The sequence below is a fragment of the Panicum virgatum genome, chromosome 5K, assembly GCF_016808335.1.
Source record: "Panicum virgatum strain AP13 chromosome 5K, P.virgatum_v5, whole genome shotgun sequence".
Classification (NCBI taxonomy): domain Eukaryota; kingdom Viridiplantae; phylum Streptophyta; class Magnoliopsida; order Poales; family Poaceae; genus Panicum; species Panicum virgatum.
Genome location: NC_053140.1, coordinates 36456023 through 36476175, shown reverse-complemented (window position 1 = coordinate 36476175; position 20153 = coordinate 36456023). Strand labels below are relative to the sequence as shown.

The window sequence follows — 20153 nt, the reverse complement described above, 5'->3', positions numbered from 1 at the left end:
GCGCTTCGGTTTATAGGCGAGGAGAGGCGGGCGCTGATTGGTGCAAGGGTAGGAGCCGCGGATCGGTGACGTGGAGGGGTGTGGGGCGTTGGCGCCGCTGCTAGCGCTCGGCTGCGATGGGTTTCGACGCGGATTGCTGACGTGTCCAGAGCGTGGCGTGGAGGGCGCGCGCGGTGGGATTCGGACGCGGGCCCCATCTGTCGGTGACGAAGTTTATCGTCGGTGGTTCTCGACGAGGAACGGATTTGAGGGGAACTCAGAATGCAACTGCGATCTCTCTCCGCCGACGGTCGAAAAAAATCACATTGTTTGCTAGTGATGTAGTGAGAATACGCATTGTGTTTAGAAATTCTGTGGTGGGTTTTTCGAAAGTCTAGACATATTATAATATTAGGAAAACAGGGGTTTTACAAAATAAAAACTCAAGCAACTCCAAAACCTTTCCGGTAATGCAGTTTTTTAGTCAATTCCGCGTACACCATTATAAAAGTTCTTAATTACATAAATGCCACTAAAAAAATTTGGACGTCTTCCATACCATCAGTTGATTTTTTTTACTGGATCTTAGTGTCGTATCTGTCGCTTCCATCACCTCACCTCGCTGTTAGACCTTAGAAGTGGCCAAAGTGCCCTTTGTAACCCTTTTTACAAAGGGCAAAAGGTACATTTGGGCAAAAGGTATATTTTGTCTCCCGGCTCCTGTTGGAGCAAGTATAATGAAACCAACGAGGCGGGCAAAATGGAGGTACATCTCAGCCCGCATCTGACGTGTGAGAGAGAGACTAGGAGAGAGAATGAAATAGGCGTTTTGCTCAATGCCGGCTGGAAGCGGGCAATGTGCGTTATTCTACAGCTTGCCCCTTTCTCCAGGCTCCACGTTGTTGCTTTGCCTCTCTCCAGACTCCACGTTGCTGCTAAAGTGGGCTCCACGTTGTTGCTTTGCCTCTCTCCAGACTCCACGTTGCTGCTAAAGTCTGCAGAGCATTGATTGATACGTGGGGTCACCACTACCGTCCTTGCTTTATGCGTGATATGGCGCTCTCCCAACCAGCAAACTGCGTAATCATTAATCTTGCTCTTATACCTAAAATAGAAAGGAAGTGATATTTAGGTCTAGTAAAAGTTGAACCAATGATATGGAAGATGCTAGAACTTTTATAGTGGTATTTAAGGAATATATATCTTTCTTAGTGGCTTGTGCGGAATTAACTCTCTTTTTTTAAAGAAAACATGGTAATTCTCCAAAACTCTAAAAGAATCATGCATCCAAACATGCCGAAGTTTTCCTCTCATTTGTAGAAACTGCAGTTTGGTTCTATACAAGTTGGTAGCATTTAAATGAAAATTTCAAACTGTACATTCAGAAAACCAAGGTTCTCTAAAAACTACATTAACAAAGGAGATCCTTAATAAAAATCTCTATCTCTACTATTTGTAAAGCAAGCAATGATTAGACAGTCAGTCAATCAGAATCCAAATTGAAACCTAAATAAATCAATCTGAATCTTAATTGAAACCCGAAAAAATTAATTTGAATCTTAATTGGAACCCGAATAAATTAATCTGAATCCCAATCAGAACCCGAACAATCAATACCTCGCGGTGTCAAGGCACGGCTTGCACAAAAGAGTGAAAGAGCACAAAATTAGTGTTCTCATATAAGTTTGGCCATCTAGGTAAAATTTATATTACCTGTAGCAACGCATGAGCACTATGCTAATTATATACAAACTAGACTAACTAGAGGAATGCAACTTTTACAAAGGTTTAGAAATTCTGTCGTGGGAATACGCATTGTGTTTAGAAATTCTGTCGTGGGTTTTTTGAAAGTCTAGAAATATTATGATGTTAGGAAAACAGGGTTTTATAAAATAAAAAATGGAGTGCACTCAACTGACTCAAGCAACTCCAAAACCTTTCCGGTAATGTAGTTTTTTAGTCAATTCAGCGTACACCGTTATAAAAGTTCTTAATTCCATAAATGCCACTAAAAAAAATTGGACGCCTTCCATAACATCAGTTAAATTTTTACTGGATCTTAGTGCCATATCTGTCACTTCCATCACCTCACCTCGCTGTTAGACCTTAGAAGTGGCCAAAGTGCCCCTTTTACAAAGGGTAAAAGGTACATTTTGTTTCCCTGGTTGCTCCTGTTGGGACAAGTATAATGAAGCCAACCAGGCGGACAAAATGGAGGTACATGTCAGCCTGCATCTGATGTGGGAGAGAGAGACTAGGAGAGAGAATGAAACAGACGTTTCGCTCAACGCTGGCTGGAAACGGGCAATGTTTGTTATTCTGCAACTAGCCCCTCTCTCTAGGCTCCACATTGTTGTTTTGCCTCTCTCTCCAGCCTCCACGTTGCTGCTAAAGTCTGCAGAGCATTGATTGATACATGGGGTCCGCCACTACCATTCCCTGCTTTATGCGTGATCTAGCATTCTCCTAGCTAGCAACCGGCGTAGCCATTAACCTTGCTCTTATACCTAAAATAGACGGAAGTGGTATATTTAGGTCTAGTAAAAGTTGAACTAATGATATGGAAGATGCTAGAACTTTTATAGTGGTATTTAAGGATTATATAACTTTCTTAGTGGCTTGTGTGGAATTAACTTTCTTTTTCTTAAAGAAAACATGGTAGTTCTCCAAAACTCTAAAAGAATCATGCATCCAAACATGCCGAAGTTTTCCTCTCATTTGTAAAAACTGCAGTTTGGTTCTATACAAGTTGGTAGCATTTAAATGACAATTTCAAACTGTACATTCAGAAAACTAAGCTTCTCTGGAAACTACATTAACAAAGGAGATCCTTAATAAAAATATCTATTTCTACTATTTGTAAAGCAAGCAATGATCCCACGGCCCGTCAATCAGAATCCTAATAGGAACCGAAATAAATCAATCGGAATCCTAATCGGAACCAAAAAAATTAATCTAAATCTCAATCGGAACCCGAATAAATTAATCTGAATCCCAATCGGAACCCGAACAATCAATACCTCGCGCGGTCACGGCACGGCTTGCGCAAAGAGTGAAAGAGCACAAAATTAGTGTTCTCATATAAGTTTGGCCATCTGGGTAAAATTTATATTATCCGTAGCAACGCATGAGCACTATGCTAGTTATATACAAACTAGACTAACTAGAGGAATGCAACTTTTACAAAGGTTCCTCCCAAATGTAACAAAAGCACATATATTAGAACCTCAGATATTAAAAGTATCGGAAAGGTTTTGGGGTTGATGTTCCCTACCTCTTCGTAGCCCTTGTCGTGGAATATATATGCTGCAGTATTTGTTGGTATCTGGATAAAAGAGAAAGGGAAAATTCCTGCTTACAAGCCGCTGTTTCGTAGCTGTGGCCAGTCATTTTCATAGCTGAGGAAGCAGGTGGAGTCATTTTATTGCAACTGCATATGGTTCAGAATACAGGTGGACCTACGGCCCAATCTCTTATTTGCTCAGCTTGTTGTGAAGGTGGATAGCCGCATCAGCTTGGAAGTGGAGTTTTCAGCAGCCTGTTGCAAGGTCCAGCAGTGGCCAGTGAGGGCCTAGAGTTGAAAGACGGGGCTATTATCATCACTAGAACATTCGTCACGCGATGCGTGGCCTACTATTTGTACAATCAAATGCAAGTAACCAAATAAGACAATAAAAGATATTAAACTTATGCATGATATAAGATGAATTCAATATGAAAACAACACATCCAGTAGGAAGCGCGTCATCAACATATTAACATAGGTCGTGACAAGCACATTATCAACATATTAACTATATGCATTTGTTTAATATTTAAATCCGAATATTGCTGAAAGAAACTCGTTCAAGTTACAGGCAGAGGGAGCAAGCATCTTGTAATAGCTGCTTCTCCAGAACAGAAGCAAGTTCAGTTCGTAATGCTTGACAAACCCACTGCCCGATGCTCATCTCTGCAACGAACATAGGTTAAAGGACCAAACACATCACACTTGACGATGCCTTTCCGAGACATCCATATCTGCTCAAGAATTCAAAAACAAAATTGAATCAGGATTGTTTAGGGGTTAAGGAGATTGTTTGAAATATGTGTAGGGAGTATAGCTGAGAATGTTACAGTGACATCACAATGAAGTTGCTACACAGGTCACGAAAATCTTCATAAGTTCAGATAACAAATCAGGAAGGGCCGAGCTTACGATCTTCCAATTCTAGTGTTTGCACTTCAGCATATAACCGTTTTATGTTGAAAAGAAAAATAATTGCACTTTACTTGAAGAAAGTAAATAACTATTCCAGTGTAGCTCATCGATTGTTGACTCAATTGGAATAAAACAAACATTTCAACACATACTTGAAGAGGAAATATGTCGAGGCAGCAATGATATGCTGAACATCATGCAGCACTGAGTCAGATATTTTATAATTCCACACTGGTGTTGGAGTTAGACTCTGTTCAAATATGTAACAACTAACAGCCATAAGATCCATTGCAATCACAAAATTGGATGATATAAACTTTCCTACTTTAGAAAAGGATACCACAATTTGAATGTAATGCAACTGGATGCATCACAAGACCATGACTTTTTTCAGAAATCAGGGTAAAACACTAAAACAGAAGGCATCTCATGACAATGACGCCTTGACCATCCCATTTACGGTTATGGCTTTACGGCACTAAATGCAGCATAAAATATTATATCACTAAACACAAGGAAGACATCTTCACGAAGGTTAGAAAGCTTATACTTCGCTTCAACACGATGACTTGATATACATTCCTCTTCTTTTGTAACATCACATCAGAGGAGGACAAAAGCAGTTGCACAACCCTAAAGAAACCTAGGAAAAAAGGAGCAGTGAAAGCGTCATGAGGCACAAACCTGATTCATGGTGATGAAGTCGAAGAGATCACGCTTGGGGTGGGGAATCAAATGCTTGTTCTTCCTCATGAGCCCGAACAACACAGCAAACTGGATCACCGAGTACACAAAGCCGATCACGTGTGTAATAGAAATTTGACAAAAACTCAAAACAACAAAACATCTCGTGTGTAATTTACCTGATGATAATTCTATGAAGATGGTACGTGATCAAGTACAGCCAAGGGTAGTTCAATCTGTCTACTTTTATCTCATAACAGATATAGGCTGAAAGCTTCAGTATGATTAGAGTGAAGTAACCGATAACCGGTCTATTTCATTGACCTGTTCCATTAATGTTTCAAGTGAAGCCAGGTGATACCTAGGCTTAGCAGTCATCTGCGCAGCCATCGTCTTCGTATCCAGTGCCTTCATCAAGGAGCAACTTCCTGGCGATTTTCTTATTATGTGCTTGTTACGTCGATATGAGGCTAGTTATTTATCATGCAATTGAAAAAAAAGTAACTCTGTATTAGTGAGACCAACCTCTTAGTTGTGACATTTTTCTGTGTCTTGGTTGCAGAATTACCAGCCACATCTTTACATGCACCAAAATTAGCATTACATTGTAACATAGCACAGGAAAAATAAAGTATAACATCATGGTTCAGGCGTTCATGAAACCAGTAAAGAAACACACCATTACAGATAGTGCAGAGAAAATAATAGTGTTGCCTTTGGAGTTTGAGAATTAAATCCTAGGCTTCTGAGTGCAGATATCTTAGAATAAATTTCTTGAATTATTCCTGAACAAGTTACCCAAGAGTGAAGGGGCTACCTTATTCTTTGGTCTCCAGTGCTAGATCCTCCAACCATTGAGAGCCACTCTGCACAATGAATTGTTGCCTCCACGTCCTAAATATTTGTATGGGCAGAAATAAAATATCACCATAAAATAGAAACAATATAAGATCGTATTATGAATTCAATGCATTTGGCCATGCTAAAACCATCATAAACCTATCCACGTGATTCGCGATGGCTGCGACACTACAACAGCTATATGTTGCTGAGGTGTTGTTTGGCTCCAGGACTTTTTTCAAAAGTCCCTATCACATCAAAAAGAATCTTACTATTTTATAGTATTAAATAAAATCTATTTATAAATGTTTTTTGACAGCTGAGTGCTTTTTCGCGAGACGAATCTAATGAGCCTAATTTATTCATAATCTGCTACAGTGATGCTACAGTAACCATTCGCTAATCATAGATTAAGATAACTCATTAGATTCGTCTCGCAGTTTAGCCCCAGGGTTCTGCAGTTAGTTTTATAATTAATATTTATTTAATATTTCTAAATACTAAAAAGTTCCAGGGACTTAAAAAAAGTCTCTGGAACCAAACAACCCATCTTTTTCTCTCATTGAATGCTCCAGCATGAGAATCAGGAAATTATGTACGGGATCTTCAATCTCACTCATGCTTACACCATCAGTTTTTTTCTTAGCTCCCATCTATATTAAAAATCCAAATTAAAAATATGGAGAAATGACATAATGCAGTTTATGTGCTGTTTCACCTGAACACGAGTCTCATTAGAAAATAAAATAAAAGACTTGTGACACTAACCTCGTGATTAGAAATCAAAAACCTCCAAAAACCATTCTGGCCGCTCTATAATTGAAGTAATCGTGGTTCTATTATCTGGATGACTGCAAGCCAAAAACAGAAGATCCTGAAATCCGATTGTAGCAACTGGGACTAAAGGGTGTGCATGTTAAAAAAATAATTGATAACCACCACCAACCTTGCAGTTTGCGAGACTTGAACCCGAGACCTCTTGCCTCGCGCATAGCTTTCTTGCCATCCCAGCTACGCAACGCATGACTTGTTCGAATGCTATCCTTTTGAACTAACCCGTGGAGAACCCTTTAGTGATTAAAGGATCATTTAGTCCGGGTTGGTAATACCTACTGGGACTAAAGTCTACCAACCGGGACTAAAAGTTTGGACTTTTAAAGAGCCCCCCTAGCCGTTGAACCCGGGCCCCCCTAGCCGTTGAACCCGGGACTAAAGCCTTCATTAGCCCCGAGCCCAACAACAGCCGGGACAAATGTGAATGATCAAAGACCATTTTATTTCTATACTAGTGCATGCACATACTAACACTACTAGAAAACTGGGCATTAGTACCGGTCGGGAACCTCCGGTTAGTACCGGTTTCCCGACCGGTACCGCCAGATCGGTACTAAATTGCACCGTTAGTACCGGTTGGTAACACCAACCGGTACTAAACTGCTTAGTACCGGTTGGGTACTAAGTTGTTTTTCTTTATCTTTATGTTTCTTTGCTTTTCCTTTTAGTTTTAATTAATTCGTATTCGTATTGGTAGCCATTTGTGTATTCGTATCTCGCATTCGCATTTATTTGTATCGAGCAAAGCAAAAGCAATTATATATACATACTATATTTATATACACTTGAAATATTACAATTACTTCTAATAGTAGTGCACTTGGGATTAAAAAGATATTTACAAGTGGGCATGAACGTAAGTTTTTTTTCCTGATGAATTTGTATATAATACTAGTCTTCGCCGCCGCCGTCAGCGTCATCCCTTTGTTGATCAAGTCGATCCACGCTTATCCTATGATCCGCATGGAATTCACCATTTGGATTTATGACCTCATCCAGTAGAAATCCACATATTGCTTCTTGAATCGCCCTAATTCTTTCTGGTTCGATGAGGTCCTCTTTCATTCTCCATACCTGTCATATGCAAATATTAATATTTTCAATTAATACATGTATAGAATCAAATGCAAGAAATTGTTATTAATGTTTTACGTACATCGAATTCTTGTTGTGTCATCCTCTTGGTGCCCCCGCAGAAATAGTGCATGTGCTCACATACATAGTAGCCACATAAGTTATTTCCTTGGTTCTGTCTAAGACACTATATATATAGATGTGTTATGAAATATTCACGGTGTTTAAAGAAATGACAGTAGATGTGTGCGATATGTATTTGTCCCGGAAAGTCAAGTTTGAATTCAAGATCACACGGCGTTGACTTGACTCCTATTTGACTTTTGATGAAGCGAGCCCATACCTTTTGCATGATGTTTATGAGGTCTTGCTATTCTTTTTTTGGCTTCCTCAAAGAGTCGAACACCACAACTCGGGCCCGATCGATCTCGATACAGAGCAAGATCCAGTGGAATCTATTGACACACATATATAGATGAATTGTTGGATATATACTTATTGTCATATTGAAGTGATGAAAAAAAGTCAAAGGACTCACTTGAAGTTGTACGGCAACAGAATGAATGTACAAACGTGCTGCTTATCCAAGGCCATAAATATATTATTCTCAGTCCGATTTGGCCATTTTCTTACACTGTCCTCATGTATAACATTTGGGTCCACGAAGCCGATGTTGTAGATCCCCTTTTTTCGGCATTCTTTTACCTTCATCCTACATGATAAAAAATAAAAAGATAGGATGAGAAAGCACAGAGTAGTTGAGCTAGAGTATAGAAATGAGAGGAAACACTTACATAGCAAATGCACTGACGATGGACTTGTCTAGGCCGTCTTGATGGTATAGATCCCAAAGATATCCAAATTCGATCCATACGTCATCTATCCCCCGATGGAAATGGCTATCTTGAATTTGAGCTGCGAACATTATATTGCCCTCTGCAGATGATTTCATGTACCAATCATGCAACTGACGCATTCTAGTTGGTAGCATCTGAAGCAACTTTGGCCACATAAGAGGTTCTCCCATTATAAATGGTTTTCTACCTGCCCCTTTGTGAGTCGGAATTATCTCATCCCCTCAAAGTTGAGCTTTTGTGAGACCGGTTTCCTCGACAAATTGAGCAGTAGTTTCGTCCTCTTCTAAAAGCACCTTGAGAGGGGGTATCATTTGGTTGGGTTGTTCTCCGAGCTAGGGAACTTGGTTTTTTTTGACGATTACCCTTCTTCTGATAGGACTTTGTGATTGAGAGGTCGTAGTCCGACAGGGTTTCTTTCTCCTTTGGTTGGCACATGATTCCTAGAAAAAACTTCTTCCCTGCTGGATCCACTGGTTCCTTCGGCTTAGGCTTCTTTGGTGCGAAGTGATCTTCCACCTTCTTTTGCACAGCTGCTCGCAATTCCTCATGAGTCATTTCATATGCTAACTTCTCTGGTGGAGGCTTCTCTTTCTTCTTACGTTGTGTCTTCTTCGGCCTAGGAGGCGGCGATGGCGGGACCCAAGCAGATGATTTTTTCTTTGCCGGACGTAGAGGTGGAGGTGGCGAAGGCGATGGACTAATGCTGCGGTCCCTTGCAGCGACTGGTGATGGCGGTTCCATGCTAGGGTATCTTTGTGCGTACGGTGACTGCGGACCGACGCTGGGGTCCCTTTCTTTGGCTGCCAGTGACCTATGACCCCATGCTGCGGACTCTGTGATTCTTTGCGTAAATCTTATGTAACGCTTGTTCCAACAGATCCAAGTGTGTAACGACCCGAAAAATTCACCAAATAAATCACGCGCTAATAATATTTTTCAAAACTCTTTTTCATTGTTGAGCTCAGTTATCCCTAAACCCTATTTCCCTCCCAGTTTTTCCGTTGTCCTGTCATCCGATTTCAAACGCCGACCGAACCCTCCCCTCTTTTTCCTCGCCGCCCGTCGCGATCGTCGCTGCGAATCTCTCTTCTCTTTTTCTCTCGCTCCTTCCTCCCCCCTTCTCCCTGCCGCGTGCACCCGAGTGCCGCTTGGCCGCAAGCGCCGTGCGTGCCCCACCTCCCCTGGCCCGCGCACGTGTGACCGATGCCGCGCGTGGCCGACCGCGGCCGCGGTCGCCGCCGGCGCGCACTCGCCCTCTCCTTTTTCTCTCCCTTTTCCCTTTTCCCTTTTCCCATTTCCTCTTCTCTTTTTTCTCCATTTTTCCCCCTTTTTCCTTTTTCCTTTTTCCTTTTTCTATTTTCTTTTCTTTTCTCTCTTTACTTTTTCCCTCCCTCTCCCTTCCTTCTCCTTCTCCCTCCTTCTGCTCTGTCCCGCACGCACGCGCCCGCCTGCTCCCGAGTTCTGCTCAGCCGCCGCTGCCCCTGGCCCACGCGAACGCGCGCGCCCGCCCAGCCGGCCGCCTGCCCACGCACGCACGCTCCCTGCCCGCTCACCGCCACGGCAAGCACCGCCGAGCAGTGCTGCGCGTGCTCCACGCGCACGGGCCGCACCTGGGCCCCGCTCCCGGCCGCACGCACGCGCACCGCCCCAGCCCGCACCGCGCAAACCGCCGCACGCTCGCCGAGCCGCGACGTCGCCACGCGCACGCGCACACGCGCACATGGGCTTGCCGCTCACGCCGCGGCGGCCGCACACACGCCCTGCCCCACGCGTGCGCCCACCCGCGCGCGCCCGAGCTCGCCGCCAGCCGCGGCACCCCGCACCGCACGCCGCTGGCGCCCTGCCCCACCACTGACCCCACGTGCGGCACCCCGCTGCAAGCGCCGCCGCAGAGCCGCCGCCTCGCCGCTCGCGCCACCCCGCTCGACGCCGGCCCCGCCCACGTGCGCTGCCCTGTGCACGCCCACGCGCGACACCGCGTGACCGCGCCGCCAGCCGCACCGCGCGTCGCTGCCCTGCCCTGCTCTGCTCCCTGGCTAGCGCCAGTGCACGCCACACACGCGCTCGCCGGCAGCACCGTGCCTCGCCGCTTGCGCCCGACCCAGCCACGTGAAGCGAACTCCGCTGCGCACGCATGCCACCGCCGCTGCCACTCCCCTGTGCTCGCACAGCGCCGCCTATGTCGCTCGCCGCCTGCCCGAGACGTCACTTCGCCAGTGCTCGCCTCACCGCTCTTCACGACACCCACGACCGGCCGAACGCCATTAAAGGCGCTCCGCGCCGCTCTCCGGTCGCCACCGCCGCACTCCGCCTCTCCACCGCCTTACCCGCCCTATAAAGGGACCCTGCAGCGCTCCTCCGCTCCACCCCACCGCCTCTACCACAGCGCGCCCCCTCACCTAGCTCGCAGCGCCACCGCCACGCCCACTGCTGCCCGCCGCTGCCCGCTCCCGTGACAGAAGCACCTCGCTTCCTCCCCACCCGGGCCAAGGGCCAAGGTAGGACCCTCTTGGCCCCCTCTCACCTTTCCCCTCCTCCCTGGCCACCACCGAGCACCGCAGCGGCGCCACCACGGCCGCCGCCGTTCGCCGCCGCCCGCCCCCGTGGCCAGGCCACCTCGGGCCACCTCTGGCCGAGTTGCGGCCGGGGATCGGGCCCCCGCACCTCCCTGCCCCTCTCCCCCTCGCTCCCGGCCGCCGCCGTGGCCCAGAACGGCCGAATCGGCCGCCGCCGACGCCTCCGGCCACCTCCCCTGTTTTGGTCGCGAGAGGGGGGAGGAAGAAGGGCAATTATGCCCAAAACCCCCTAGCCTTCCATGTTTTTGTGAAAGAAACCCCCACCCTTTTAACCTTTTTCCCAAGAAGCCCTTCCTGTTTTCTCATTTTGCAACCAAGCCCTCCAACTTATGAACCCAATAATAAATAAACCCCTACACCTTCCTAATAGGCCCAAATATTTTTAGAAATTACAAACCAAGCCCCTGCCTTCTCAAATATATTTACAAACAAGTCCCTGGACCCATATTTAACCCCTAAACCTTTATATAACATATCATTTCATGCGCCAAACGACCTCAGATCTACCTAAAACTTTACCATGCCTCTCATGACATAATTTTGTCTATGCCATTAGGAAACCGCCCGAAAATATTACTCCGAACTCTATGTCTTAATTATTTCCGATTCGAGCTCAACGATAAAACTTTTATTTCTTTTTCTTGATTGTGTGTTTGTTTGTACGTGTCATAGACCACGGTGTGAACGAAGGAGAGCCCGTTGACGAGCAGTACTGCGAGCCCGCAAATGAGGACCAGTTCCGCGACCCCGAGCCCGAAGGACAGAGCTTCGACCAGGACCTCCCCGAAGGCTTCGAAGACGGCAAGTTCAATCCCATCCTTTGATGCATGCTTTTGTCCTAGTTTTAATAAACACAACCTATTGGCCTGTTTTATAAAATTGCATGTGTTTTGCTTGCTGAAAACACGGTTGGATAGCCACCCCTTGATTTGTTAGAACCATTCCTTGACCACCTAGATTAATGTCTGATTTTGTTTGGACGTTAATCGCTGCTAGAACGCTTAGTACCTTATACACAATACAACTTGTTTTATAAAGAAAAGGTGTGTGTGTGTGGGAAGGGATAAAAGTGGAATTTTCGAAAAGATAAGTCTAGACGGATGGCATTTCTGTGTGATTTGCCGTTCGGTGTGCTTGTGCCTGTGTGGCAGAGCAAGGAAGGGAGATATCCATCTTGTCACCCCTAAGGACCGAGTTGGTGTTACATCTCACCTAACTCCACTTTCGTGCAAACCACTCGACCGTTGTATGGGCAACGGCTTAGCATAAACCCCACTAGTTAGTCTGATAGCCATCAGGAGAGCTGAGAGCAACGGGTGACCAAGGAGAAGGGATATGTTCTGTGTGACTTAGGCCCCGGTTAAACCTCAGAGATAGGTCAATGGCCCCTTGGTGGATCCCGTGGTGGCTAGTCAGGTCTAGCTAAGGTGGGTAAAGGCTTTGTTGGGATCTGCACCGACACTAAGGTGATCATGTTGTGGTACCCCACTTGTGGGTAAAGTTGCACACCTCTGCATAGTTGAAACCTATTCGAATAGTCCGTGCCCACGGTACTGGGCGAGTTACGGTGTGGTCTCACAACTAGTGTTTCATCTGGGAATGGATGGGTTGGCGTGAGTTGTTTTGGAAATGTGTCCGGCAGTTGTGCCGTGTGCTACGGCGGATGAGGAGTCCGGTAGCAGCTTAAAACTTGGATCCTGTGTGGATCAACCCCTCGTGTTACTCGGTACAAGAAAACTGGTTTTGGAAAATGCTTTCTTTCAAATGAACCCCTGCATAAATATTGCTTTCCGCAAAACAAACCCTAGCCTTATCCTTGAATTACCCTGTGCATATTACTCTTCTTATACCCCCTCCGTGGGTGTGGTTGGACTTGCTGAGTACGTTTGTACTCACCCCATTCTTTATTTTTACAGAAGAAGATCCAGACTTTGTACCTGACGATGTTGAGTAAGGGTACCGTCCTGCACCCAGCCTTGCCTGTGGATTAGGGTCACCCGCAGGAGATACCGCATGGCGCAAGACTCTGATGACTTTCTTTTTATATTTAATATCGTTGCGTGTGTGTGGATTGTAATCCTCGCGATAGTGGCGCTTCTCTGGTCACTACCGCGTAGAGTTGTACGGTAATGAACCATCTGATGTAATAAATGTGTCATCAGCCTCCTGGGACTGATGTTTGTAATACATTTAAGTCTTCTCTCATGAGGGGACGCTTCAAAGTGTGGAGGGCCTGTCCTAGTTCCTCTTCTCCATCGCCTCCAAAGATCTCGAGGATCAGGTCTTCCCATCCTGTCTCGACTCAGTCAACCATGACCCTAGCATATCCATCAGGAATCTGCACGCCATGAATTGTTCCACCTTGGACAGGTACTTCACCAATACCGTGCGTGACCAATTTGATCTTTTTTCCTCTGCTGATAAAGAAGCTCGCAGGAGGTCCACACGGTAATGTCGTCCACGGGGTAATGTTGTGGCTCGTCTACAACCACTTCATTTTGACCTCCGGCTGGGTGCTCCATGGAAGCGACACTGCTACGACGTTGGGAGCTGCTATCCAAATGAGCAGCTAATCTGACTTCTTGTTGTTGCTGCTGGATATCCACCATTGCACCTTCAATCGAAACTATGCGTTCTTCTAGGGCACGCATCTTCTCTTCCTGTTCAGCCTTTCTTCTGGATCGGCTCTGGTAAGTGTCGAAGTTAGCACTGAAGCCCTACTTCTATGGAACTATGCCCATGCCTCGGACACGTCCTGTGTGTTATGGTGTCCCGAGAGCGTATGTCAGCTCGTCTTTCTCTCTATTAGGCTTGAAACTGCCTTCTGACACGGGCTTGAGTGCCCCATCGAGCCTGTCGGCCACTTCTCTTATGGCGCCGCTAGTGACAAACGAACCATCTTCCATATTCAATGTGCCTCCATGAGCATAGAAGTAATACTTTGCTCGCATCGGCCAGTTGAAGGTTGCCGGTACGATTCCTCTTGCAATGAGATCGTCTTCCATCTTCTTCCATTTCGGAATCGCTGCCGAATATCCTTCTTGCCCAAGATGATTGAAGTGCTTTTTCTTGCTAGCATTCTCTTTGGCTTGTGCTGTTCTCTTCTCGCTGTCCTTGAACAATTTGTATTGTACAAATGCATCCCAATAAGGACGTTGCTTCTTGAAGTCCTTCTCAAAGTCTGGGGTGAGGCCATTTTTTATATAGTCTTTGTTCAAGTTTTTCTTGAACGTCTGAAAAGCAATAGCCATCTTCTTCATGACCCAATCCTTAAATAGTTCTTCGTTCTCCTCTGGAACACTGAAGTGCCATTTGACATCTGCTCATAACATTTCCTTCTCAGTCTCGGGGATGATGTCAGCATCATTATCGGTGGCTTTGCTTTTCTTCCATAGCTTGAAGCTAATGGGGATGTTCTCGCTGACATAGTATCCGCATTGATTGACCACTGTCGTCTTAGCACCCTTGGGAGACTTTGGTTCACCATCTAGGTGCAATGAGGTGATGGTGGTATGCCCCTCCATCTTTTTCTTCGAGCATCGTTTCCGTTTCGGCCTCCTCGATTCGGATGCCTGGAAAAATATATATTAATATATATTAAGCATGAATTCCATATACCTCGGCTCCAACATCCTTCACAGCCATTTCTTCTGGCTGATCAGTATCGCCATCACCAGTATCGTTTAAATATTCGCTGCCATCAAACTCGGGAGCTTCTTCTTCGAGAGACCCTTCGTGTTGAGTACCTTCATGAATTATACTATGAAGGAACTCCTCGTCATCACCACGATAAATGGGATCCATTTCAATTCCTGTGCGAACAATGTGCCATGATATTTTCTTCAATTTTGTACAATGTGCCATGCAATTTTCTATAATATATTTACAACACTTCATCTATTTCTACAACGTGCTATGCAATTTTCTACAATTTTTCACCATTTTCCATCATTTCCTACTATTTTCATCATATATAAACAAAAATTCCACTATATTTTCGACAATGTGAAAATTTCTACATATGTTCACCAATTTATAGAATTTTTGACAATTTTGTACATAATTTCCAACTATTTTTCACCATTTCCTACAATTTTCACCAAACTCTACAATTTTACTATATTTCCTTAGTAAATTGTCTACAAATATTTTCCTACAATTTCCAACAATTTTACTATATTTTTCAACAATTATCTAATTATCTACCATTATTTTCCTACAATTATCTACAATTTCCAACAATTATCTACAATTATTTACTCAAAAAATGATGTCACTGCTGACGTCAGCCCTGGGGCATACATCGTCGGCGCGAGTGCGCGCGGTGCCCGACGGTGGCTAGGGGCGTCGGAGGAGGACGACGGCGCGGAGGACGACGGCGCAGAGGATCGAGGGCGGCGGCGGGAGATCGACGTCGATCTCGACGCCGGCCGCGACGTCAGGACGGGCGCCGCGCCGGGCCGGGATGGCGCACGCGGGAGAGGATGGCGTGGAGGGGGAGCAGCGGCAGCGGCGCGATGGATGGGGAGCAGCGTTGGCGGTGCCGCGGTGACGGCGCGACGGCGGGACGGCGGCGGCGCGACGGCTGGACGACGGCGCGGCGACTTTACTATACGCGAGGAGAACGAGAAGAAATTTCATCAATTTTTGCAAATGTTCACCAATTCATAGAATTTTCGACAATTTTCTACATAATTTCTGCAATGTGCTATGCAATTTTCTATAATTTTTCACTATTTTCTATCATTTCCTACTATTTTCCTACCATTTTTCTAAGTTTTTCTACCACTTCCTACAATTTTTGTACTATTTCCTTCAATTTTCATACAACTTTGTACAAATATCTAAAAAATAAAATATAAAAAATGATGTCAGCACAAGGGCTTATGTCGCCGGCTCGCGCGTCGGCGCTTGGGGCAGCGGCGGGTGGCGGAGGCCGGCGGCAACGCGTGGCGTTGAGGCCGGGCCGGCGGGAAGAGGCACGGCGGCCGGGGCCTAGCGTCATGGCGAAGGGCGGTGAGGGAGACGCAGTGTGTTGGCACCGCGGTGGTCGGCTGAGGCGCGGGCATGCCAGCGGATCCTAGGCTTGGAGGCGACGCCTGGATGGGAGGAGGAGGTCGGGGCCTGGCGGGTGGCGCCGAGACGTCGGGGACCCGCGCGCGCGGCAGTGGCGATGAGGATTCGGGGGGCGGTGCAGGCGGGGAGGAGGTCGGGGGCAGCGCGGGGGAGGAGGAGCGGCGCGGAGGCGGAGGTGGACCGACGGGGCGAAGGCGGACCGACGGCGCGGAGGTGGATCGACGACGGCGATGAGCAGTGGTGGAGCTATGGCTGGGCATTCGGGTTACCCGAATATTTCGGGTCGGGTTTTTCGGGTTTTTGGAAATTCGGGTTTCGAAAACTGGAACCCGAAATTTGCTGTCAAAAATCAAAAACCGACATTTCGGGTACCCGACATTTCGGGTTCGGGTTTCGGGTTTACCCGAACTACCCGAATTGCTCCTGATGGCTTGATTGCAGTGCCGCCGGGCTAGAGAAGACGAGGGCCGAGGCACTGGCGGTGGCGGTGTGGCGCCCTGCTGGAGGAGAAGGTGTAGAGAAGAAGAGAACTCGCCGTCTTGGGGGCAGAGGAGCGCGCGGACGCGGCCTAGCTCGCCGGCGAGGCACGACCGGAGGTGCAGCGCCTCAGCGCCTCGGCAGGGGTCATCTCCGAGACTCCGACGGACGGATCTCGACGCTCCCCGAGGAGGATGGCTCCGGCGCCGCCGGGACGGTCCGCGGCGGCGTGGGCGCCGGGGATCGGGTACGCTGGCACGGCCGGGCGGTGGTGCCGGGGGTTAGGGGCGGATGATGGCTTGAGCCACGCGGCCGGTGGTGGCGGCAGCGGCGTGGTGGCAGGTTCGCGGCGGGCGGTGCCGGGCGGGTGGTGGGGCAGCGGGCGGTGCCGGGCTGGTGGTGGCGCGGTGGGCAGATTGGGCGGTGGCAGTGGCAGTGGCGGCTGGGGTTGTGGGAGGGTACTGAGTGGTGGGTGCGTGGCGTGGGCCATGGGGCAGGGTGGTATGTTAGGGTTTAGGGGTTTGGTGGGCTGGGCTACAATCAATAAACATATTTGGGCTGGGCTGTTTTTCGGGTTGTTCGGGTATTTCGGGTACCGTGGCCCAATACCCGAATTACCCGTAATAATTTCGGGTACCGTGAGTTGGAACCCGAATTAGGGTTTGGGTTTTTCGGGCTCGGGTTTTTCGGGTTCGGTCTCAGGTTTTTCGGGTTCGGGTATCGGGTTTCGGGTATTCTGCCCACCCATAGGCGGAGCTAAGTTGGGGCCATACGGGGCTCCGGCCCCCCCTTGGCATGAGAAAGTTTGTGAAGAGCTAATTGCCCGAGCTTTCTGATGCCGTCAGTTCGTTCCTCTTGCGTCTTGCCCGTGCATCCCTGGAAGAGGCAGAACGTCCCCTACGATAGATGAGGCAGCTGCCTAGCTACCCGCGTGGCGTTGAGACCCTTTCCTCGCCTAGTGCCCTTTCTGGTTCACTGATTCAGTGATTCTCCAATGCGCTTGGTAGCCACAACAATCATTTGGAAGTTTGCGTCAGCCGGTGGCTGCTGAGGGAAGAAGATGAGCAGAGCCACGGTGGCCACTGGGACCGTGTGAAGGACTTCAAGACGTGCGGATTGGCCTGCAGTCAGCAGGCCCTTGAGAGAGAGCGTAACCCACCCAGTAGCTAACAGGCCCAAAGTGCAAAGCCCAAAACCGAAAGCACATTTGCTTCCCTGCCGCTAAGACATGGACACAGCATTATGCAAGATGTTGGATGTCACTGTAGCAACTGGCCCCACCTTAGATTGACTGCACGCTCCGCCACTGGCGACGAGGATGAGAAGAGGGGACTGGAGATCATTGTGGCTAAGTGCTGATATAAATAGAAGTGCCACTTTAGCACCGTGCCGTGGATACGCCCGGTGCTAAACTGGCGCCTGCGCAGTTTAGTACCGGCTGTAAACAAGGCCCGATACTAAACTGGCACATTTAGCACCAGGCCGTGGCTACGTCCGGTACTAAACTGCCTCAACTGGCGGGAAAATTTCGTTGAGGCTCTTTAGTACCGGGCGGGAATTTGGCCCGGTACTAAATAGCCAAATACCATATTTTCTTTTGTACTTGTCTTACATGTTATTTATGTGTAATAAATTAAATAAATTACTTAAAATTGCAAATATATGTTATTTTGCCCATGCAAAATTATATTTTTGTAGCCACTTTGTTAATTTGAATATACGTTTTGTACTTTACATAACTGCATAAGAATATATTTCATAAATGTGTTTGGTTTCAAAAATGTCTCAAAAATTTATAGTTTTCTACTTTACATTTTTTAGACCAAAAAGTCTTTTATAGGTTTACGCACTTAGCTCGTCATATTGAGTCCGAAATGAGTTTCAAATGTGTTTGGTTTGTAAGAAATTAAGTAAATTCATTAAAAATACTAACATATGTTATTTTGCCCATGCAAATTAATATTAAATGATAATAAGTTCATCAAATGTGTTTCAAATATATTACACATATCACTTCATCACATCAACATCCAAATAGTACAACATAATGGTTACACATCATTGTTTAATGGAACATTGATAACCTTTCTTTTTACGAATGTCCCTTCATTGTGATCGTGGCGTAAGTAAGGAGCGTCCTCTTTGGATAACAGGATGCTGATGTAGACATCGACAGAGAATGGAGGATGATCATCAAACTGATCAAAGTCTTCTGACTTGTCCGAAATGTCCTCAACTCCAATGATTTTTCTTTTTCTTGGAAGAACTATATGGCGTTTTGGCTCGTCGTCGGACTTGCCTTGATTTTTCTTAGGTTTGCTTGACATGTCCTTCACATAGAACACCTGCGTGACATCCTCGGCTAGGACGAACGGTTCGTCTTTATATCCAATTTTTTTAAGTCCACTATTGTCATCCCGTACTGGTCCGTCGTTACGCCGCCTCCTGCTCGGTTTACCCATTGGCACCGAAACAAAGGAATCTTCAAAGGCCCATAGTCTAGCTCCCATATCTCCTCGATGACACCAAAGTAGCCGTCCTTATTTCCATCATTGCCTATTGCATCTATACGCACACCGCTATTTTGGTTCATGCTCTTTTCGTCTTGGGCTCTTGTGTAAAATGTATATCCATTTATCTCGTACCCTTGTTATTGCATGATTGTAATCGATGGTCCCCTAGCTAGCCATTGCAGTTGTTCGTCAATCGTGCCATCACCCATGAGTTTTCGTCTGAGCCAGACAGCAAAGCTATCTATGTGATGACGTGTAATCCAGACCTCAGACTTCCCTGGGTTTTCAGATCGTACAATATTCATGTGCTCATCCATGTATGGAGCCACGAGAGATGAATTTTGTAAAACGGTGAAGTTTGCTTTGCGGATTTCACTTTCAGGGATGTGCATATTGGATTTCTTCCCTAGTGTGCCCTCTCCCTTCAGTCTCCCCTCATGGCATGACATGGGGACCCCAATCGGACTAAGATCATCAATAAAGTCAACACAAAACTCAATGACCTCCTTTGCTCCGTAGCCCTTAGCGATACATCCTTCTGGGCGAGAATGATTGCGAACGTACTTCTTTAGGACTGCCATGTACCTCTCGAAAGGGAACATATTGTGTCATAATATGAACCAGGAGATGTGTCATAATATTGAAGAACGAAGGTGCAAACACCATCTCAAAGCTGACAAGACATTGGACCACGTCATTCTGTAGCTTTATGAGCTTATTTGGATCGATAGCCTTTTGCGAAATTTCATTAAAGAAGGCACATAGCTTAACGATTATCAATCTTATATTCTCTGGTAGAATACCCCTCAGCACAACCGGAAGCAATTGTGTCATCAGGACATGGCAATCATGAGACTTTAAGTTTGTGAACTTTTTCTCTTTCATATTTATTCTTCCTTGCATATTCGAGGAGTACCCGGACGGTACCTTCATACTGTTCAAGCAAACATACTTTCATTCTCCTCTTTGCTGAGAGTGTAGCTAGCAGGACGTAAGTAGTGTTGTCCATTCTCTCTCTTTTCAGGACGCAAGTCTTCTCGTT

General features: G+C 46.6%; 1 protein-coding gene across 1 annotated transcript; it reads right to left on the bottom strand.

The window, feature by feature from the left end:
- Positions 1 to 16689: 16689 nt before the first annotated feature.
- LOC120709888 (vegetative cell wall protein gp1-like) lies at positions 16690 to 17088 on the bottom strand. Its single transcript, XM_039995521.1, has one exon. It carries the CDS (start codon positions 17086 to 17088, stop codon positions 16690 to 16692), a length of 399 nt encoding a protein of 132 aa, XP_039851455.1.
- Positions 17089 to 20153: the final 3065 nt, after the last annotated feature.